The 23,078-nt window shown below is 39.0% G+C and overlaps 1 protein-coding gene across 3 annotated transcripts in view; it reads left to right on the top strand.

The window, feature by feature from the left end:
- The window catches only part of MYBPC1 (myosin binding protein C1), a 69,204-nt gene that overhangs the window by 28,520 nt on the left and 17,606 nt on the right, over positions 1–23,078 (top strand). The window contains exons 4-23 of one of the 3 annotated variants that reach the window (XM_058420161.1): positions 622–657; positions 1,298–1,333; positions 3,615–3,719; positions 4,244–4,392; positions 4,740–4,857; positions 5,665–5,716; positions 7,273–7,329; positions 10,977–11,143; positions 12,227–12,359; positions 13,997–14,121; positions 14,813–14,918; positions 15,221–15,387; positions 15,997–16,159; positions 16,926–17,032; positions 18,270–18,403; positions 19,530–19,686; positions 20,216–20,320; positions 20,968–21,156; positions 21,785–21,919; positions 21,992–22,072. In XM_058420161.1, coding sequence (XP_058276144.1) covers positions 622–657; positions 1,298–1,333; positions 3,615–3,719; positions 4,244–4,392; positions 4,740–4,857; positions 5,665–5,716; positions 7,273–7,329; positions 10,977–11,143; positions 12,227–12,359; positions 13,997–14,121; positions 14,813–14,918; positions 15,221–15,387; positions 15,997–16,159; positions 16,926–17,032; positions 18,270–18,403; positions 19,530–19,686; positions 20,216–20,320; positions 20,968–21,156; positions 21,785–21,919; positions 21,992–22,072 — 2,322 coding nt within the window. The remainder of the gene's footprint in view (positions 1–621; positions 658–1,297; positions 1,334–3,614; positions 3,720–4,243; positions 4,393–4,739; positions 4,858–5,664; positions 5,717–7,272; positions 7,330–10,976; positions 11,144–12,226; positions 12,360–13,996; positions 14,122–14,812; positions 14,919–15,220; positions 15,388–15,996; positions 16,160–16,925; positions 17,033–18,269; positions 18,404–19,529; positions 19,687–20,215; positions 20,321–20,967; positions 21,157–21,784; positions 21,920–21,991; positions 22,073–23,078) is intronic. The other 2 variants (XM_040061532.2, XM_040061533.2) reach the window with 2 other exon arrangements.

Here is a 23,078-nt window from a genome sequence, read left to right as displayed (position 1 = left end):
ATGTGATCAAAAGGAAAATCCAGCAAGGTGATAATAGTTGTTTCCTTATTTAAAATTATTCTCCTGTTGATATGAGGAAAAACTGAATTGTGTATTCCTTGCACTTTAAATTAATACTATAGTGTGGAAATTAAAAAGTATAAATGGAGGGGACTAGTTTTAACTTTTTCATATCTTGATTTAATAATGCTGAATGCATATGTGGTGCACATTTTAATTGCAGACGTGGTCATCAGAGAAATGACATCTTCCTCAGGTTAGATATGTGATTCTCCTTCATTTCATTGTGGCTTTCTTATTGTAATTACTGTGGATTACATCTCTAACAAACAGAATCACTCCGCAGCTCTCATATAAACTCATGATTTAATCATAGATCACAGTCCACATCTCATTTTGTTTTTTACTTGCTTGAAACATCAAGGTTTACCATTTCAGCTACTGAATTATGCAAAGCTTTCCTCATCAGTTTGAAGCTTCCATTGTGAGTGTTCCTGAATATTGCAATTTATTTCCCTTTCTTTTGCAGGTTTTACATTTTCATGTAGTTGTTTTAAAGCAGATGATCACCTGTGCTTTCAGTTTCTTCATGTGCTTTTTCATTTGTATTTCTTTTCACAGATGAAGATGACACCTCAGTTAGTACTCCACCAGCAGGTTAGGACTCTGATAGTGCTTTGAGTGTGTATGTATGTATGTATTTTTCTCTTGAATATTAATGAAGAAAGAGTACAAACCAGCGGACTGAACTCAAAACATACGACTTAGAAATTTTTTTATAGTGCCCTATATCTTATTATCTCTGTTCAGAAGTACAAGACCCTTATATTGGTTAAGTCCCTTTCCAGTCCTGTCTTGAGGTCTTTAGTAGATCTCCCAGTAGAAGATAAAATATTAGTTAATAGATCCAAAAGCAACTCCAGATAAATACGTGTGCTGTTTAAATAATCAAAATACTGTCCCTCAGACAAATATTGAGGAACAGAAAATAATCTGTTACCTGAAATACATAAATCATGGAAAAAAGCATTCACCTCATGTAACCTTTCTAAAGAAACTCTTGAACGGAACTAAACTAATTTAGATTTTCTAGAAAAAAAAAGTGGACGATTTCTGGGGGCTTTTTTTAGCTGTTCACTTTTTTCTAGTATTCAAGTAGTTCCTCATGGATATGGTCCCAAATATTTAGTCTAATCTTCTTGTATGAAGAATCAGTGTTCTTAAAATCCCAGTGATCTGAGGCCAGTTAAATTGTGATTTCTGAGCTGGTGTCACCTAAATTGCTCTTCCCTTTCAGATGGGATGTCTAAGCCAGCGGAAAGAAAAGATTCAGGTGAGACCTCCTGAGAAACATGATGAAACACTCCCAAAACTGCATAATAAAAATACTGCTTAGACTTTACTTTTAAAAGATAATACTTTTTTTTCATTGTTTAGACAGTAGCAAACTAAAGCTCTTTAAATGCTTCAAAGTACCAGGGCAAATAGGTTTCTAGCAGCTAAATCAGGAGTGAGAGAAGGCCATGCTGCACAGAACAGGATATGTATAGCAGTATTTGACACATACATACATACCTATCTATCTATATCTGTTTCTGTATAGATAGATACATAGCTGCTCCATTCCTCCTCAGCCTACAGGAATTCCATTCCTTCATTCAGCCTCACCCAAATCCCACACACAGGTCCCAGAAGACTGTAGGAGAATGGCTGCTTCTCACACTTCAAAGGACGGTGGGGGAAACTTAGCAAAATCATCATAACCTCTTTCTTCCTACTCTGGCAGGTAACTCACATTGCACCCACTCTCACGATTTCAGGATTTGCAGCCTCTGGAACGAAATGAGCAGCTGGTACTTCAACCATGGTTATAGACCTGGCATAGCTGCCTATGCCAGCCCACGTCAAACCCATCTTCCCTTCTGCTTGTTTAATAAATAGGAAAATGTTAATATCTAAAGGGGATGATAATATTTAGGTGTTCTTTTATGTGGTACCAAATTAATGACTCTGTGTAAGCTTTTTTCCATTTATTAATATCCTTCTTCCATTTCACCCCATGGCGTGTTAGGTTTGTTACTGCACGTGACCAGATCCTGTGCTATCATCACTTCATCCTCATCCCATCAATAACCTTCACTTGTTCTCATGTTGTTTCCATATATTGCCATGTTACGGTGGTATAATCTAAACATTTAGATTATAGAGAGTATATATAGATATGTATCTATATATATTTGTGTTCATTTATGTCTCTGTAAATCATTTCATGTATGTGTGTATATATGTGTACATACATGTGTGTATATACATGGATGTCTTTACCTGTGAGAAATATTGTACAAGCAGGCATATACAGAGGTGCTAGGCACACCACCCACAATTGACTGAAACACAAAGATTTTATAGCAAAGCTATCTAGCATTTCGATATCTTTTTAAAATTCATAGTAGACTTTAGGATAACAAAACCAATTTGTTCACATTTTCCCATTGTTGCCATGAGCTGTGTTGCCGGTAGAAATTGTGAGTTGTAGAAATTTTCATGAGTTGAAAAGGTTCCCACAGCTGTAATCACTACATATCAGAAAGACTATTCTGACCTCTAACTTTAATTAATTTCCCCTCTGTACTCCTCAAAAACCGGAGAGATGGCATTTGGACTGCAGGTTCAAATATGAGACACATGCTTTGCCTCTCTGCAGAAAATGAGCAGAAAAGAGACAGGCATTCACTGCCTTGCTCTCCTTGCACTTTCTGCTAGGAATCAGTTTTGACCATGGTTTCACCCAAGATGTAATGGCATAGCACAAGGCCAGGGCTGTCCAGATGAACAGAAAGACCAGAAACACACAGCTGTCCTGGTACAGCGCTCTGCCCTGGGGAGACCACTCATTTGCTGCTACTCTCAGTACTGTTGTTCCTTTTCAGTTCCAAAGTCCCAGTTTCCAGAAGAGAAGCTGCTCTGTCTGAGCATACAGCACAATCATTTCCATCTGACACACAACTTTTTCCATAAAATATCACATGAAATACACATGGCAGGACATGGTATTGACTGATCCCCAAATTCTCTGCTTCTGTCATGGCAGAAAAGAAGCAAGTTCAGAAGTGAGTGTCATTCCTACCCTACTTTTCAGACACAGAGGAGGAACCAGCTTGTACAATGGCCTTAGTTTGGGTTGAGAGAGATTCACTAAAACTGTGTGCCAAACGTGAGGATTTTTGTGCTTCTAGCTGTTCGTGTTTTCAGAACCTCCATCTCTTCTGAAAAACAAACAGCTGACCTTTGTGCATTGCCTCTGTAAAGCACTCATGGTTGAATGCTGGTGCCTTTCAAGTTGCTCAGTGCCTGTCCTGGCTGATCAGGTTCCCCTCTCTTCCTCCCTGACAGTTTCATTTTCTGTCACCACAGAGGTAGCGTTCTTGCAAGAGCTATACACAATGTGACAGCCAAGCAATGGATGTCAGTGTGAACAAAAGCTTACATGTCTTTCAGGACATCTGAAGAGAAAGGTGCTAGGGCTAGAGAGTTTAGGAAGTTCAGGTAAGTGTACTTTAGAGGGAGTAAAATACCCTCAGATGATTGATATTTCCCCTCTCTCTGCATCTCAGTATGGTCTCTTGGAGAAGGCGCTCCAGAAGAGTCAGAAAAACGTGACGATGCCCAAAGATCCACTTTATTCATCGAGAAACCTCAGAGTGGGACAGTGAGTGTTGGTAAGTGCCCAGGAACAAGACCAAAAGCTGCTCCCAGAGACAGAGGCTGAGCTGGGAATGGTGTGTGCAGACAGTGGCACTCAGGTTCTGTCCTCAGCTGCAAGTTTTAGCTGCATGTGGATTTAGCTGGATGGGAACTCCACTCTGAAGGCAAAAGGACTGTATACAGAGACACAAACCCCAGTTGTTTAATTCAAGACAAGCTCAGAATCTAATAATTTACTGAGCATACCGGTAAGAGGTATCATTTCTAGAGAAGAAAGCTGGTTATTGTGATACTGTTGGATGTACTGTTATTGGTATGTCAAGATCTTAAGCAGAGTAGCAGCAGAAAGCTTCCAGACCCAAAATCATTAACCTCTGCACCACTGTAGTACTTTCACATGTGACTCCATCTGACTCTTAATTGTTGTGGTAGAACACATGGAGCCTGAATGGAGCAGAAGTGAAAGAAACTTGTAGAGATGCAACTGACCAACCACATGCTCCTCAACAGCTGCATTATTCTTTTCTCTTTCTGAAAGGTGGGAATATTACATTTATAGCCAAAGTAGAAGCCAAAGATCTTCTCCGAAAGCCAAATGTTAAATGGTTTAAAGGAAAATGGATGGATCTGGCCAGTAAGGCGGGGAAGCACCTGCAGCTGAAGGAGTCCTTCGAGCGTCACACAAAGGTGTGTCTTTACCTTCTTGTGGGAGCAAAGCTGCAAAGAGAGCTTAAAAATCAATTTAAGACCACAGGTAGAAGTTCAAGAGCAGTGGAATTTAACCCTGGCTTCCTCACACAGATTTCAGTGATGATCCTTCAACAGAAGCAGACTTTCTGCTCTCCTAGCTCAGGACAAGGAATGGTGGCGAAATCAAAATTTTCCGATGCCATTTCTGGGTTCCGGCTTCTTTTGGGAGCCCATAAATTGAGTTATTCGCTGTTTCTGGTGCATATTTGAAAGACTCGTGTTTTAACTTCTGCTTTGTGCAAATGCATCCTCCACAATAACAAACAACAATGCTTGATTTTTAGATTCATACGTTTGAGATGCAGATCATCAAAGCCAAGGAAAACTACGCAGGGAACTATCGCTGTGAAGTATCTTATAAAGACAAATTTGATAGCTGCTCTTTTGACCTTGAGGTCACTGGTAAGGTTCCCTTTGTATCTGTAAAGATTTATAAGGATTTTTTTTTTTTTTTAATGACACTTCATTTTGTTGAGACCCTTTAAATGAAATAATACTTAAAGTGAATGATTTTTAGCACAAAGCTCAGAGAATTTTCTTGTGGCTGTAACTTATTGCCTAAATGAACACTGGAATAGATACCATGTGAGATATTTATCCAAAAATTAGAAAAGCTGGCAGGTAAAACCAGTATTGAACTCAAATCAGGCTCTGGCACACAAAAAACTCATGGCTTTGTGTGTGTGCTTAGAGGTCAGCAAGGCAGGGGCCAGCCTGGCTCCACCCCTTCACTGGCTGCGGATCAGAACCATTTAATCTGATTCAGGCTGTCCCAAAGGGGGAATCACACAAGGGTAATTCACTTGTCCCAAGAGAATCAACATGAGTCTGTAGCTGTAGAGGAGACTGTCTCTGTCTGAGACTGTCTCTGTCTCCTTCCTCTGATGCTGAGAGTGCAAGATGCCAGCAGGGAAGAAAGCATAGGAAGTGAGAAGACAAAAAGTCCAGAGCCTGTGAATAAAGCAGGAAGGGGAATGGAGAGAAACTTCAGAGAAACAGAGCTCCTATGCAGAACTGCAGAAAGTACTTCAGAGAAATGGTACACTTAGCACTGAGCATCTTTGCAAAAATCAAAACCTAATGCCAAAGGGGGAGCACAAATGATGGTCACTTATCAGGAAACTTAACGAATTTCATATTCCAAATCACACTGATTACGTAAATGATTCAAATTATGTTTTTAATTCCTATATTACCATTATTTCATAGAATCTTCCCAAGCTGCTCCATCCATTGACATCAGATCTGCTTTCAAAAGAAGGTAACTTCAGTGATCCTATCAAGCTCCTCAGTAATGGATACTGGTAGCATGCATAGAACTTGTGTCAGACAATTATATCAAGTAATTTATAAAACTGATTTTGTAAATATAGACTAAAGAAATGGGATTTAGAGTAAATGGTTGTGGGGAGAATGAAATAGTTACAACTTGTAGATACTACATAACCCTATTACATACCCCTACTGTGAAATTACAAGTGTTATTAATTTAAAGGGAGATTGAATATTTAAGTCAATCTGGATTTCTTTGGAGGTTTTTAAAAATGTATTTTCATTCACTCGAATATTCTGCATGTTTCCTAAAACTATCAGCCACAATATGAAAGTTCCTGGTCCCAATCCTGCACTGATTAAAGACAGAGAGAAAATTCACATTGATTTCAAGAAGACTTGAAATCCAGCTGTAATCCAGCTGTAATCTGGTTTAGTTACTTTACAGTAAACAGTAAATACCATCAGTAAGAAAAAACAACAAATAGTATATGTACTGAAAATGTAAGATGAAGCATTATGTCTTAAGGTTTGTAACCTTTCTGATAAAGTAGTAATTCTTACCAGTATGGATGTCATCTTTCTGTGATGAAATATATATAAAAATACTTCAAATGAAAATATTTTACAAAGAGATAATGAATGCAGTTTGCTAATTTACAAGTAAAGCTGTAATTCAGAAATAACTGCTTTTATTTAGAGGGCTTTAATTTAAAGATAAATATAAAAGATATTACATTCAAGGTGCATTTCCTTCTTTACCACATTTTAAAAAATGCAGTAACTACTCTGCCCAAGCAGATGAAGTGATCTCAGTATTTTCTGATTTTCTAATGCATGTAAAATCTTGATTAAACAGTGGCTTCATTTCAGTTAAAATTTGCACTATTTTCCCATTTTTACAAATATTTTGGGGATTTCTTTTGTCTATATGTAGACATATGATAATTCTGCTAAAGATCACATCATAGAAAGAAATGCACTCTCATAGGACTGTGATTCTATCTATAAAAGTGGACAGCGTACTGTTTTATTCCATTTTATAAATGTTTTCTCCCTTCATTTAGAGAAAGGTCAAATCTTCAAGGTTAAGTACTTTTCAATCAGTATTTGACAGAGCTATGCATTGTTAAAGCATCACCCAGCAATGCAAATCTTTGTTTTGTATTCACAGCAAGAGATCAGCACCAGCCCTTTGTTTTGCCCACTACGGAAATGAAAAACAAAGCTGCTTGTGTTGTCTAGCTCCCATTTGTTTGTGTTACTGAAGTCTAACACAAAACTTGGCAAATTTATGTACTCAGTTACAAAAATTTGCCATCAAAGTATAAGAAGAAGCAATACAAACCTTTGTGTTATTTTTCACAAGTGCCTACAGAAACATAATCCGTGTGAAAAAGCATACAAGTTTGTGTTGATTTTATACAATTATTTGTGTGTCTGGACAGTGTTGAGTGTATGAGAAGTGTAGAGCATTTGCAATGTGTGTTGTCTAAGTCTTCCTGTATTAAACCAAGATTTGATCTTTTTTTTTGTTAATAACAGCGGTGAAGGACAAGAGGATGCAGGAGAACTTGACTTTAGTGGTCTCCTGAAACGTAGGTGAGAACCAAGTGATGCAGTGAGCAGGTGTGGATTGCAAACCCCTAGGTTCGCACACAGAAACAGTCAGGTGTAGCATTAATAACTCCTTAAGAATTTTGTGACCTTTCAACTTTTAAGTGTTTCTAACTATTATTATTCTCGTAGTATAACATGCAAATGTTCCGTTAATTTTACCTCTAATTGTGCAGAAAAGCAACCTCAGATTTGAGTGCGCTGGGAAAAAAAAGTGAGCCTCAGCCTAAAGAGGCCAATAACTTTTAGTTCACTTGCTATTTCTTTTGTGTTTGCATGAAGGCAGAGGGGGGAAATTTCCTACACAGGGATGAGCAGTACAGAAAATAGAGTCTGGTGCAAGACTAAAAAAATTGCAAGGGTTAAATTTATCTCTGTGGGTACATTTTCACTTGATTTTTTTAAGCATTCTGATATGAAAAAAAATCATATATCATGTTTTCAAGTCATAGATATTGGTATAAGTCTTTGTGGCTTTTTTTTTTTTTTTTAAAGTATGTCCACACAAATGCTCAGTCATGTTTTATTTAACTCAAATGTTTTGATGGAGAAAAACTGGGGTATGTGTTTCTCTGATTTGCCTTGAAAATCTGGTGTCATGATAGTTATGTCTCTAGTTATCTCAGATCTTAAACCCAGTTTAGTCTTTCACCAGATTAAGACAAAATAGTTAATTCATCGTCTTTTAAAATCAAGCAGAGAAATTCTATATGCCATGGAAATCGACAGCAGCTGATCACAGAGAACTGGAAAAGGAATTATATCCTTTATCTCATCTACCACTTACTCTGAAAGAGGAAAATCTGTAGCATTAATTACATTAAAAGGTCACATTGGCTCTTTGGGTATGAGGGTGAGGATAGCATTTAAACAACTAAAGCACACAGGAAAAGCTGAAGCTGAAAGTAGACAAAGAATTACCCGGACCAGTTCCAATACACCAGGTCTTTGGTTTTTCAATCTTCTCATCCCTAATTAGGACCTTTAGTTTGTCTTTTCATCCTACTAATAAAACTTGCCATGCCAGTTCTCATGACCATCTGTGTGGTGTTTCAGTAGTAACATCAGAGCTGCATGTGAGGGTTCTTGGTGTTTTTGTGGAAAGAGAAATGTGATTTAAGAGACATTATCACTTTACTAACAATTAACTCTTAAGATTTGTAAGATAAATACTGTACAGCTGTATAAACATGGTATACCTATTGTGTGTTTAATGGATAAAGCAAACATTTAGTTTTTAGACACCATCATTTGACTTTAGTCAAATTGGTTCACCTTGCTTCAAGTCCTGAAATGCAACCTCATATTTCTGAGCTTAATTGAATAAAATTATTAATTAAGCCACAGTGTGGATATTAATATCCATGTGTGTGGATATTAACATCCATTATTACGAAGACAAATCTATGGTTTCATTTCAATTTTTACAACAGGCAATGTTGGAGGTGAAGTCTTTCTCTTTTTTTATGGTTGTATGACCAAGGAAAGACCTAGAACTTTTCCTTTTTGGCATACTACTTGAAACATGTTTGTTTGGGGTTTTTTGTTTTGTTTTTTTTTAAAAAAAAAAAAAACAAACCTAAATGCATAGAATCAATATACTGTATATTTTCTAATTTTCTGCTGGTTGGTAGGCAGATGTATCAACACTTATCTCAGTAAGTTACACCATAAATACTTTGTCAATGCAGTGGATCAGCAGCAGCATGAAATTCCAAGAGGCACAAGATCTAAAAAACGCTCAAATATTTAGGTCCTTGGTTTGGTTTTTTTGGGTGGTTGGTTGTTTTTCTTGGGTTTTGTTTTGTTTTGTCTGTTTGTTTGTTTGTTTTGGTGGTTGTTGTGGTGGTGGTTTGGTTTGGGTTTTTTTATTTGCGGGGGGGGGGGGGGGTGTGGTGTGTGTGATTTTGTTAGCTTTTGGGGTTTTGTTTGTTTTGGGGTTTTTAAAGTACATCTTCCAACAAAATGCACGTATTTAGGAAAGAGGTCTGAAAGTGATTTCATGGCAATGTCAGTCTGCTTATGAAATACCATGCTCTGTTTGGTCTCTGACCTCAGCTCAAACTGCTGAGGTCTCAGAACAAAGTTGGCTTGCTCTAAGCATCAAAATTTGTTCTCCAGTTATGCAAGAGGAGAACGAGCTTGAAGCTGAATTCCAGTCTGGCTGAAAATCAGGATCCTCATTCTCAACCACTGCCTGGTTTAAAGGGGAGCTTTATTCCAATTCCCACAGGGTACACATCTCCTTGGCATGGGCAGACACTGGTGAGCAGGCAGTCCGGGGAGAGGACAGTGCTGACCTGTAGCGAGTCTCAGCTTTCACAGGTGTTTGAGGGCTGATCTCAATCTGCCCCCACGCAGAAGGAATCTCACTGAAATTGGAGCATTCACTGTGCAGTCACCCTCCAGAAAGCATGAGCACGGATAAATTACAAATAAAAGTACATACCTGAGATTGTCTGACTTATCATCGCTGCCTCAGAATTGCTGTATTTGAAACACTACACAGGGAGAACCTCTCTTACTTTTTAAAGAAACAGAAATATTATGAAAATTAATAAATGTCACAGACTAAACAGCAAACTTGTTTCCATGGTTCCTCATCCAACCATGCAGAGATTCTCGGGGATCTTTAGTGCTATTTCTGTATATATCAAAGAAAATCCTCTCTTAGACCCCATAAATCTCAGCTCTAATAGTGCCTTGGATCAAATCGGAATGATCTTGATCTGATCCGAATGTTTTACAGGAAGAAAAATCTAGATTTCTTCTTCAATTCCAGTATTGTTCTAGCAGTTCACTTTTTTAAGATAAATTATCAATCTGAAAAAATATCATTTTGTTTAGGATGCTTCCATTGTTCTAATATTTAACGGCTGCCATTGTGAAAATAATTATACTTCTTTATTGGTTGTCTTAGCCTGGAATTGCAGATAGTAAATACGGTATTGAAACTGTAAAGATGATTCCTCACACAGACCTCTGAAAACATTTCCTGCTCTTAAGACTGAGATACACATGGAAGCGAACAGATCTACCCTTCAAGTCCAAGCTGGTGTGGAAATCTCCAGTACCTATTCATTTGACAACTTTAAGTAATGCTGAGAAGCACTGGTGTAACTATGAACAGACACAGTTTCCCCTGTATTTCCAATGTCCTGTCATTAGTCACCCTCAGTAGCAGTTACAAGGGCTCAGGGTTTCAAAACATTTTTATTTAATTTTGAAATGTACAGATTACACTCAGTGATGCCATCATAAATTGTGATTGATTCCACTCAAGTTACAGCAGATAAAACTGATTTAACTGGGATTAGCCTGTATGCTATTACATTTTTAAACTATTTTTTTAAGCATCGAAGCAATATAAAAATTCTCATAACTGATTGTATCAGAAAAGGAAAAATTAAAACTTGCATTGAAATTCTGCCTTGAAGAAATGTAAAGTAAAGTGTGAATGTCATTCTCAGCTCCTCCACTAATACTGAGTGAAATAAAAAGAATATGATGGCAGCCTTCAAATTTTGGTCAAAGCATTTCTAGCCTCACCATAGATTCAGCTTCACCTATTTTTTATGGTGTGACAAAGCCTCACTAACTCTTCTGCCATAATTTTATTTTGCTAACGTCAGGGAGGTTAAACAGCAAGAGGAAGAGCCTGAGGTGGACGTGTGGGATCTCCTGAAGAACGCGAATCCCAGCGAGTACGAGAAGATTGCTTTCCAGTATGGCATCACCGACCTGAGGGGGATGTTAAAGCGGCTGAAGCGCATGCGCAGGGAAGTGAAGAAGAGTGCAGGTATGGATGTGGCAGAATATTCCTGTGCTTGTCACTCACACGCAACCGTTCACCTTAAAAACCCAAATATGCTTCACTTCCACACAAGGAGACTTCCACACTACAACTCCTGCAAGGAGTTAATCAGTAGGCAGCTTTGGTCCGTGGTGGAAGTGTAAACACCTTATCCAACTCAGTGCTTACCTAAAGCATCTCTCCCTCTCAAACAAACACTAGTTTCACCTGGAACAATATCTCCCAGGTGCTTGGAGAGGTGTTACATGATCGAACAATACAGAAATTAGACCTTGTGTTACCATTAATATCTTCTGCTCTAAACAGAGGTCACTCCAAACACATGCAGTGTTTGCTCTTCATAATGTCGTTTTGCACTTAATCTCCATTGCTCAGAAATCCCAGCTGTACTACAGACCCTCCACCCTGCACTGGGTGAGGGCATTCAGGCCTGTCTTTCCCCATCTACCCTACTGAATAGTGTGAGAGATGTAATTACATACAGATATATATACATATCTCTATATAAAATGCATGTAACTGCCACAGAATATGTTTGCACACACATATTAATACAATACACTGCCCATTATACTGCTGTGGCATCTGCTTGTTCCTGGACAGCATTTCAGAACTGGACGCAGTATATACATTTGCTGTGCCACAGGTTTCCTGAGATGTCCCTTTTGTGTAGGTGAAGTTCTCCACAAATCCAGCTGTAATCCAGCTGCCTGATGCATCCCCTTTCCTCATCCATTACCTCACCTCACAACATATATTGTGGTACAACACACCGGTTTTTATTTATGTATTTCATTTGATGCATCTACCCGGTCATATTTGGAACACAGTCGCACTGCAAAGTCTTGAACAGATACCAGCTTGAACTCGGTCAGGAAAACCAGATCTGCACAGCTTTGTGCTTATTCTGATGTTTCTAGAGGATTCCATGCAGACCCTTGTGAGAATATGCATAACTTTGTATGCATATATTCTGACAGCTTTGATGAGTTTTATGCAATGTCATTTCAGCATCCATACTCTTGTTTTCTGACCTTATTTCATAATAACACTTGACTTCCACAACAGCTTTTGCCAAAGGCCTTGATCCTGCATACCAGGTGGACAAAGGAGGTAAAGTAAGGTTCATGGTGGAGCTAGCAGATCCAACAGTGGAACTCAAGTGGTATAAAAATGGCCAAGAAATACGACCAAGTGCAAAGTAAGTGATCTTAGCATATGTAAGCAATAGAATGGATACACATGTAGTCCCTTGACAAGTGTGTTGCATAGCTCTCTCTTTTTGCTCAGGTTACACCAATTTTATTTCTGAATTTCATTAGATGTGAAGAGTATGCAAATGATGCTATATTGCTCAGGACCCAGAAAAGTCCACTGTAGGCTAAATGTAATATAGATTGTCTCTTTTGTCTCATGACAGAAGTGTTTGAGATCCTCAAAAAGAGTGGCACAATTTCCTACTCAGTAGTTTTTCAAAAATCAGGAAGCACTGTGAGTAAATAAATCACTTGTCTTTGGTCCTGTGTCTGGAGGTAGACACAATCTTTCTACAGTAATTGTGTGCTATAAGCAGAGATGTTGACATCACACACCTGGCTCATAAACCACCCCAAAAAAAGGGTGTGAGGTTTGTCTCAGCTTCCACTACCCTGTTACCTTTAACACACTGAAGTCAATGACCTGCACTGTCAGTTATGAGCGGCAGGTCTAGTGCACACAAGCTTCTTCACCTGTACCACCTGCATATTGGTTTATTCTCTGGCTTCTCCTAGAAGTGCCAGTGCAGACACATGAGTATATGTAGAGCAATGCCTGGAAGTTGAGCCCAGTCCTTTTTGTGAGCACAACCAGCTCTTACAACCTGGTGCAGAAAACCCCATTCCACAGTCAGATACACCTGGGGAAGATGTACATAACAATGTAATGCTCCTCAAATGTTTCTCAGCAGCACAAAATCCTAGACAATTTTCCCTCTGATCAGTCAAAAAAAAAAAAAAAAAAAGTAATTAACAAAAGGCCTCTTACGGTAATGAGGCAGATTTCCTTCATTCTGTTGAAATCAATAAAGGATTTTGGTTAAAACTCCTGATTGACCAAAAAATGGTTAATAGAGTACCTTTTATTTAGCCCCTATACCTGGCATGAGCAGTTCAGAGGTGTTTTGCAGGCAGCTCTATGGATTCCTCTCCAGCAGGAGTGGCTGGATTGAGTGCTCCAGTGCATTTCTACCAGCCTGCTGAAGCAGCTGTCAGATGCTAACGAGCTTTGGTCATTTCAAACCTGGAACAGATCTAAACTGGTGACATAAAGGTGAAAGGCTCCATATCCCATTACCAGAACCCCATATCCCATTACTGATATCTTGTGCCATCTGGCCTACCAATAATATTAACTTCTTAACTTTGGCTATTATTGCACTTCACAAAAATGTTGGAATGAGTGATGGTGTCCTCTTACTGGTTATTTTCAGCTTTACTCATCTAGAGTTTCAGACTCCATTTTATTTGCCATCATTGGACTCCAGTTGTTGTTGTTGTTTTTTTGTGGGGGTTTTTTTGGGGTTTTTTTTCCCTTCTTCTTCTTTTCATATCAACCAGTTTTGGGATCTTGGAACAAGCCAGAAGCAGCTCATTGTCACTCTACACCACAGCTCTTTTTTTTCTAGAAGTCTATGACAGCTCTGTTGAAACTTGGAAATTGCTTCCAAGGACAATTTTCCCAGGACTGTGTAATCCCCAGATTTTTTGCTTATAAAGATCCCTGCAGTACTTCCTACATGAAACAAAAAGGGTCCATAAGTTTTGTTAATGTGTCTTTGCTGCATTCCTGTCCAAACAGATACATTTTTGAGCACAAAGGTAACCAGCGCATTCTATTCATCAATAACTGTACGATGACAGATGATGCTCGCTATTACGTAACAGCTGGTGATGAGAAATGCTCCACAGAACTGTTTGTGAGAGGTAACTATGTCAGCTTGATGCTGTTTCACCTGCCCTAAATTTATGTGTCTTCTTTGGCTGCAACAGGAATTAACAGGGTGGATCTGGTTTGGTACATTTTTGAATTTGTATTAGCAGCTGTTAGGATCACTTGGTATTTCTGTGATCCCTGGCCATTTTTTTTTTCCTCATCCTGTATTCTGCAGCTTAGTGAAAACCCTGAAATGGGGGTAGAGTCGACTGTGCATTGGAATCTAGTGGGGCTGTGGTACCCTTCAAAATTTTAAGCCATTTTGGAGACCTGTGTATCATAGTACTGGCTTTCCCCTGACACCAGACTTGGTACCTGAGGACTCTGGTATTGTCCAAGTGCCCTCAGATCAGGCTTTCTAAAAGCCAGTTTTCATTCCATTTGCACTGATTTGAGGGAAGACTCTATCTACAGTCACGAATGGGAGGCCATATCTTCACTCTCTTTGCTCCCATGGTGTTGATCATCAAAGCAAAACAGGTATTAATATGAAGAAATGTCACTTTTATTGAGCAAATTTCCCACTAGTATTCTAAAAAGCAACAACTTCTCTGACTTAAGGCAGAAAAAGCTCCACTGATACTCATATTAGAACTTGGAAGTTATATTGCCTTCTACAAAAACCTCTTTCACTTGGTTTTCCCTCTCAGATTGTAAATATGTAGTTTTTTCTTTCCAAAGATCCTCCAATTTTGGTGACCAAAGGCCTGGAGGATACCAACACCTATGTTGGTGAACGAGTAGAACTGAGCTGTGAAGTATCTGAGGATGATGCAAACGTGAAATGGTAAGACATGCTTTGAAGACCTTCTGTGAAAATAAAACCCAGAAGCTTTTAATCATGGGCAAAAATGTGGGCAGATTTTCCTACAACAATAAACCTGAAACTAGTTAAGAAAATCTCAATAAAACTTTATTAAAGAATGTAGCAACACTAAAAAATACCCTTATACATTCATGGATGAGTTTGTTCAACATATTCTAGTGCCTTATAGTCTTGTAAAGTCTTCTCTGGGAGTTGCAGTCCATGGAAGTCTTACTTGCACAGGATTTCCTTTGGAAAAATAAAAATTCTTTGTTTTCCATTAGGTTTAGAAATGGCGTAGAACTTTCCAATGATCCTAAATCTCGGTATCGAATTAAGGTTGAGGGTAAAAAACACACTTTGATCATAGAGGAAGCTGCCAAAAATGACACTGCAACTTACTCAGTAATGACAACTGGAGGGCAATCAGAAGCCAAGCTTGCAGTTGACTGTGAGTATCATCCACCTTTTTCTAGAATTCACATGTCACAGTGTGCTGGCATATAGAAATTAACAATTTTCTTGCCTTTCCCTGGGAGTTGAAAAGGAGACTTAATTTCCATACCAACCTTTTTGCTGTGAATCTCCAGAACAGTGACTTCCCTTTATACACTATTTCCAGTAGCAGGCCATGAACTAGTTCTGCTCATTAACTTCCTGTCACTCCACTGAGATGGAAAACAAAGTGACCCAAAGGTACAACAGGTCAACAAAGTGAATTTTCAAGGGAAGTATCTGCTTTTCTTCAGTCCTTTCAGGTTTTCACAGGAAAGCCAAACCTAGGTACATGACTCTGTAGCCCTCTCAACTTTGTTCGTGCAATATCTCTTTGAAGTGCTTGTGTTTTTAAACAAAATGTATCTGATCCATCCTCTGAAGTTATTTTGCATTATGCACAAATGTACATTTTTATTTGTAATAATCAAGCTGCTCTTGACTATTTTGTACAAACTGGCACCCTGACAAATTCATGCTGTTTTATTATCAAGTTAGAAATTATCCCCCATGGCTACTGAGCTCCATCACCTTTCTTTAATGTACTTGCTTCTGTGTTCCTAAGTGAGACCACTGAAGATATCACTTGCACTAGAAGACCAAACTGTGAGGCTGGGACAGGAAATCCATTTGAAGTGTGAGATATCTGAAAATGTGGAAGGGAAATGGTACAAAAATGGGCAGCTGATAGAAGCTAGTGACCGTGTAAAGCTCTATCACAAAGGAAGGTAAGCCTGTTGTGTATTGACTTGGATTTTGGTGGAATGACACAGTGGAGACATGCCAGTATGTGGGTTACTTCACTAAAAATGATCTGCTAATCAAGCCTGACCTCTGTCCCTCAAGACATATTTATCTCTGTCATTTTAAAAGCCATGTCTCCTTGCTTGCTTTAATCTTATGTATTTTTTGGCTGTGGAGGACAATAAGCAAATCCTCAATCCATCTAAACTCAAGCTAATGATTTTTCTTGCTATTGCTGTTGCTGTTGATATGTGATATTAAGCACAAAAATAAAATTATTCTTAGAAACTATTAAAAATATACAGTTCTTTTTCTCTTTTCCTTCTAAGCCTCTTTTTCTCATAGCTCCTGTTTGTATTAACTCACAAAGATGATCCAACAAAAGTCAGAATATTCCCACTATGGGATCACCTACAGATTGTTTCTTGAACAAGCAAATTGCAATTGAACAGCAGCAGCATAGAATCCCCTTGTAAAAAAAGATACACTCCTGTATCTTTCTTGTTCTGTATTCAAACAAACAATATTGAAATTGGTCACATTATTTGGTGGTTGTCTCAGTAATATTTTTCACAAAGCACACAGTATTTAATCACCTAAAATACCACTAGGCAACCAGCAAAGAATTTTTTTAGTCACTAATATTACATACTTACACAGATCATCTATAATTTTCACAGAATGTTCCTTATCTCTTCAAGTAGTCTTCAAAAATAATTTACATAAATTTCTTTTTCAATTCTTCTACAGAATCCACAGATTTGTTATACCAGTTTCTGCTGTTGATGATGAGGGTGAATACATGTTCGTGCCAGATGCCTATAACATTAATATTCCATGCAAAGTACATATTGTGGGTAAGTGTACGGCACCGTGACCTGTATAGAACATCATTCCGTGACCTTGGGGAATTAAAAGCAGTCTGGTTGTAATACGCTGATTACAACCACTTTGTATCCTCTGAGCAGGCATCCACCAGAGAACACAGACCTGCTGCTCCGTCAAAATGCAGCTGAGCTGCTGGGAGAGCCCTTTGCCTGTGCTCAGGGTCTGCTCATAGTTTATGTGCTGGGGGAGCTCCTGGGGGAGGTTTCTTGAGGCTCAGTTCCTAAACCTAAACCACTCTGAAGAGTTTGTGTAAAACACCTGCTGCTATCCACTTCTCAGATATACCCTGCTATCTTTAAGAACTGGCTTGCTAAGATGTGATTTAGTTTGATAAGAGAGTAGCAGAATAAGCACATATTTACCTATTCACTAAAAACACTAAATGCTATCTAGAGGGGAAAAATTGTTCCACCCAGCTTTGATTAATTCAGCAAAGCAGGAGGCTTGTTAGTGATCCCAGTCCTTCAAACAAAAGTAAAACAGGGCATTGACTATTCCTGCAGCAACGCCTCACCAGCTTCTAACTGCAGCCAGCAACTTGGAAGTCGAAAGCAGAGCAATATAAATGACCAAAGTTTTAGAAAACATGGGGTTTTTTATTGAACCTGAGATATGTGGGATATCTGTATTAGAAAAAGTGTTGGTGAGATTTAGAGAGAATGAAAAGGGAAGTGGTACTAGAGGGGAATGACCACTGTTATATTTCTAATATGTTAAAGAAGTTGCAAGAGGATATTAATCAGTTGTTCTCAATACACACAACATATAACAAAAGTGATAATTTTGTTTTCAGAAAGGGATTGGGGTTAATAAATTTTTAAACTGTAAGAACAGTGAAGGCTGAAGCGTGGTGTCATAAAAAAGCCCACAACTGGATCCTCAAGAGCCACTTAGAGGAAAACCCTCTCAGAAGTTGCCTGAATATACATAATTCTGCCTCAGGGAAACAGTTGTGGATGTTTTTCATACAATCTTTCTATTCCAAAATGCCCATGGTGATAATTTTTTTTTTTTTTTCCATTAGGCAACTTTTCTTAAATAGATTTTTCTTCCCAAGTTTTCTTCAAAACAAAATTCAGTTGCTTAAAAATACCAAGAAAATAAAACATAGAACATGTTTCTGTGTGTTGCAGACCTGTGCCAGGTCACTGAACTCTCAGAACAGCAGCTACATGTCAAACTTGGACAATCTCTCTCCTTTTTTAGATCCTCCTAAACTTCACCTGGATGGTCTTGGAGAAAACAACACTGTGACAGTAGTGGCAGGAAACAAACTGCGACTTGAGATCCCCATCACTGGTGAACCACCTCCAAAAGTCTTTTGGAGCAGAGGGGACAAGGTACATTGTCATTGTAGATGTTTCTTTAGCTTAACAAGCAGCCTTTTCCTTCAAAAAATAATCTTTAGCCTTTTGAAGACACTGATTTTAATGGCAGAAAGTAAGGGGGAGATGCCCTGTATTTAAAAATACTTCTTCCTCAAAAAAGAAGGGTCAAACAGATAATATTATTTAGTATCTTTTGGATCTTTTTAAGGAAAGCCTGAAATTAATAAGGAAAAAAATATGGGTCTGCTATTAAAAAATAGTAGAGGAGAAGGATATACGGGATGGAGAAGAAAAGTCGTGAAAATTTACCAAATGGCTACTTTTTCTATACATTAATGCCCAGAATGGCTGCCAGGTTTTGGCAGGAAGCCACAATATGGTCTGGTTTTGGAAAATGAATGATAAATTCTAATGGAGTTCAACTCTCAAGTGAAACAATAGGCTGGGCAATTGGGGTCTTGCATCTGGTGTCTTAATGCAAAACTTTTGCTTTGATCAATCCCCAGCTGTGTAAATACCGAAATAGTTGCTTTTCACATTTAAATTTTCATTGTGATATGTGAAAGCTGGGACACGTTAACACTACTGCATGCATCAGACTTACCCGGTCAAATGTGTGACCACTATTTTTCAAATATTAATTGTGGTGCCACCACTATGGTCCTGTTCAAACAAGGAATTATTCTAGGAGGGCTCCTACTCCAAAATACGTGACAGCATTTCAAATCTGTGAGAAGAAACTACTGACAATTGCAAATCACTCTGACCTTTAAAGTGAATTACTTACTTTTGATCTGACTTTTGGAAGAATCGCCTATTGTTTTTCCATCAAATTAATGATGTGTGGTGTTGGCAGAAGCGTGTTCTGGCTCACAGGAGAAGCCTAGTGCCTCATCCTTTGTGATGTAATGGCTAGACTGAGTCGTAAACCGTTACCATATTTTACTTATTTTAGTTATTTTGTAATTTTTCTCATCATTAGGTGACTAAAATTCTGAGGTTTGGTGTGCTTTTTCTTACAGTTGCTTTAACGTTTTTGTTGAAGTGACGTGTACCATTTTCAAATTTTGATTTTTGAGTATTTTGATTCTCAAATGCAGAAAATATGACTTTGCCTCCTGCTCACTGTGGTTTCTAGATGGTCACAGACAGTGGAAGAATACGGGCAGAATCATACCCAGACAGCAGCTGCCTTGTCATTGATGCAGCTGAGAGGGATGATTCGGGTCCTTTCAGAATCACTTTAAAGAATGAGGCTGGAGAGGACACAGCTCTAATCAACATTAAAGTGGTTGGTAAGTCATGTAAAACAGTGCCATGAGCCATGTCTTTTATCACTGTGGCAGAGTCTCAGGAAACTTCAGTTTTCCTATGTGTCCCCATTGCCAGATGTGAAATTGAGATGCAAGGGTACTAAGGCTGGGTGTTACTGAAGGGAATAGGAACTTGGATGAGATTTAAGTAGGAGTTAATTCTCACTGCTGCCAGGGGCCAAACTTCTCTGGTTGCCTCAGGTAGCCCTTATCACCTGTGGTTCTCCACTCTCCCTGTGGCCATGGGCTCCTTCTTAGCACAGGCCCAAGAGAGCCTCCAAGCAACTCAACCCTGCAGAATACCTCAGCATTCCTAGCCAGTCAGAATCCACTACATTTCTTCTTTTCTCTCTCTCTCTCCTCATTAGGAATTCCTGCTGATGCTCAAAACACTATTTAATTTGTTTCTTATTTCACATTTTTAATTTCAACCTATGCAAAACCAAGAAATATATATACATATATATATATATATATATATTTAAAATAATATTTACTTTGTTTACAACAGATGTCCCTGATCCTCCTCAGGCACCAAATGTGACTGAGGTGGGTGAAGACTGGTGTATTATGACTTGGGAACCTCCAGCAAATGATGGTGGATCACCCATTTTAGGTACATACTTTTTTTTTTTTTTTTCCCTCAGTGGTCACTCTCTAATATAGACAAAAGAAACAAACACCAAATAGTGGATGTAACAGAATCAGAGTTTAGCTCAGTCCCTGGAAACGGGCACTGGGAATATCCAGTAGCTAGAAAGTTCTACCTGCTCTTTGATTTTATCAGATATTTGTTTTTCTAATACTTTGAGAATTGTCACTTTGTATGTTACCACAGTATCAATCTCCCTGCATGAAAGACAACCTCTTATAAAACAGAACTTTGAACTATTATCAGCCACTTTGAATGTTAAAAGGAATTTCAGAAACAATTTGCTGAGTAAACTGTTTGAATACACTGTACCAAGATGAAAGTCAGAGGGGCCTGGAGGTCAGAATAACCAGGGCCTTTTCACTCTGAACTAAACACAGGAGTCTCCTAAGTAAAGTCAAGAAAAAGCTCATATATGGCAACGAGAACAAAACAGGTTTCTATCAGATTAGCTTGCAATAGGGGAAGTTATCCCTAAATCACTCTGTGCTAGAAGGGGGATATTGAAGTGTCTCCAAATAAAAAAAGTCATTGGGCAGTCAAAAAATAGACCCTTTATTACTGACCTTTGTGCCATCACTTACTATAATAAAGTCTTTTCTGGTCAAAAGGATATTTCATTGAGAGGAAAAAGAAACAGAGCTCCAGGTGGATGAGGCTGAATTTTGAACTGTGTAAGGAAACAACTTTTGAGCCAAAGAAAATGATTGAAGGTGTTGCTTACGAGGTCCGTGTGTTTGCTGTCAATGCCATTGGCATATCCAAGCCAAGTATGCCTTCCAAGTCCTTTGTTCCTTTAGGTAAGTAACCAAGAGCACAGAGATAGGTATGCATTTAGAGGATAACCATTAATACATTGTTATAATCACCTAATTATATAATTTTTATATTAGTGTGACAGCTAGAAGGCTTTGTCGTTCACATAGCAACAGGATAACTCAGTGGCCTTTTCATACAAAGAGACAGATTTTCAAACTATTGTCACAACCACAAGCCCATGTAAAAGAAAGGTGTCTTGTTCTGTAAATCAGCAAAGGTTCCCCCCTTGATCAGCAGCACCTCCAGAATGCAGAGGAGGACGAAGGAGGGTGCTGTTACAGCTCCAGCTTGCTTTCTTCTTGCCAGAACCTAGCTTCTGAGGTAGAATACACTGCTCCCAACTTCTCTGCTCTACCAGCCACAGCTGCTTGTCCTCTCTCCTCAGCAGGAGCAATTTACCTCTGGGTGAGGCTGTGAGCAGATATGGGATGAGCTAGCTGCTTTTTCCTAGTGTGGTTCTAATTGGGAAAGACATGCCAGAGATGATGGGAAATCATTCTGGTAGGCAGGATAGCCTGTCACCTGTGATACTAAACTAGAGGAACACGGACCATAAACGAAAACCTTTAATTGCAACACGGTGTTCTGCCTTCTCCCTGCTTGCTTCAGCTGTGACCAGCCCCCCAACTCTGCTGGCAGTGGACAGTGTGACCGACACCTCGGTGACAATGAAGTGGAGGCCACCAGACCAGATTGGGGCGGCAGGGCTGGATGGCTACGTGGTGGAATACTGCTTTGAAGGAAGTAAGTGAGAACGCCCGGGGCACCTGACTCACAGGGAAAGTGGGTGAGACTTTCTCCATTTTTTCTCTACAGGTATCAGGGGCTCTGGCTGTCAGGCAGAGACTAATCAGGCAGAATACCTCAAGGAGCAGGGTCTTGTTCAGGCTTCCTTTGGTTTGTATTCCAGACGCCACCCACTGACTGTGGTTCAACATATCTTACACTTGATTTGAAATCCAAATCAAAAGCCATATAATCTGTTGTCGTTTACCATGCTGATAACTATCCTCTTTCAGATGCCAAATGAGAGTCAGGGCAGTAAAGAGTTCATTGGTGGATGAAGTTGTAGAAAATAATAAATGGCTACAGGTGTGACTCAAAATATGTTCAGGTTGGCTGGGTTTTAGGGACAGGCGGTCCTCAGTGTGGTAATCCCTATGTTGACATATTACTAATCGGCTACTTCAAGGTCTCGCTGCCAACACTGAGAACAGCCTCTCCAACAGTTCCTGTAGAAGTCATCTAGGCATGCAAAGTCCATGTCTAAATATTTAATTTCTCCAATATTTCAGTGCAGTTTTGGGGATCTTTAATTATGTCCATCTAAGACAAAAATATATATAAGAACTGAAGGAGGAAGATAAGGAGACTGAATTAACTTTTGAGAGTAAAATAAGAAGGAACAGGAAAATATAAGTTATATTTTACGACTTCGAGTCTTTGGTGAGCAAGCAGCAGAAACAGTATTTTCCAGCAGATTTTCTTCTGAACTGGTATCAGATGAAGCCTATTTTCAAAAAGTAAAATCCACCAGCACCCAGGTAAGTATCAAATAGCCTGGAGTGGTAAGTGCAATACCCAGCTTCTGTGGATCAACATCAGCTGCAGCAATGTTATGGATATGGATGAAGGGGACACAGTTATCTTCAGCTCCACTGCTGTTGCTCTTAACTGTGCTGTAAATCAAGTGATGGGTTGAACACCTTTTTTCCATGAAGGCATTAATTTCAATGAAACACCGTCCATATCCTGGAGACAAAAGGTAGAGGACAGAACCTGTCATTCATACTGTCACATGTTTCAGGTTCAGACAATCCAGAAAAACAGTAGGTCATAAACGTGGTGAGGTGCCACGGCATGAGAGTACACTCAGCTCTCTCTCAGGCGAGTGGGAGAGGGT

This window comes from Hirundo rustica, chromosome 4 (genome assembly GCF_015227805.2).
Source record: "Hirundo rustica isolate bHirRus1 chromosome 4, bHirRus1.pri.v3, whole genome shotgun sequence".
NCBI lineage: Eukaryota > Metazoa > Chordata > Aves > Passeriformes > Hirundinidae > Hirundo > Hirundo rustica.
This window is presented reverse-complemented; position numbering and strand designations above follow the sequence as displayed.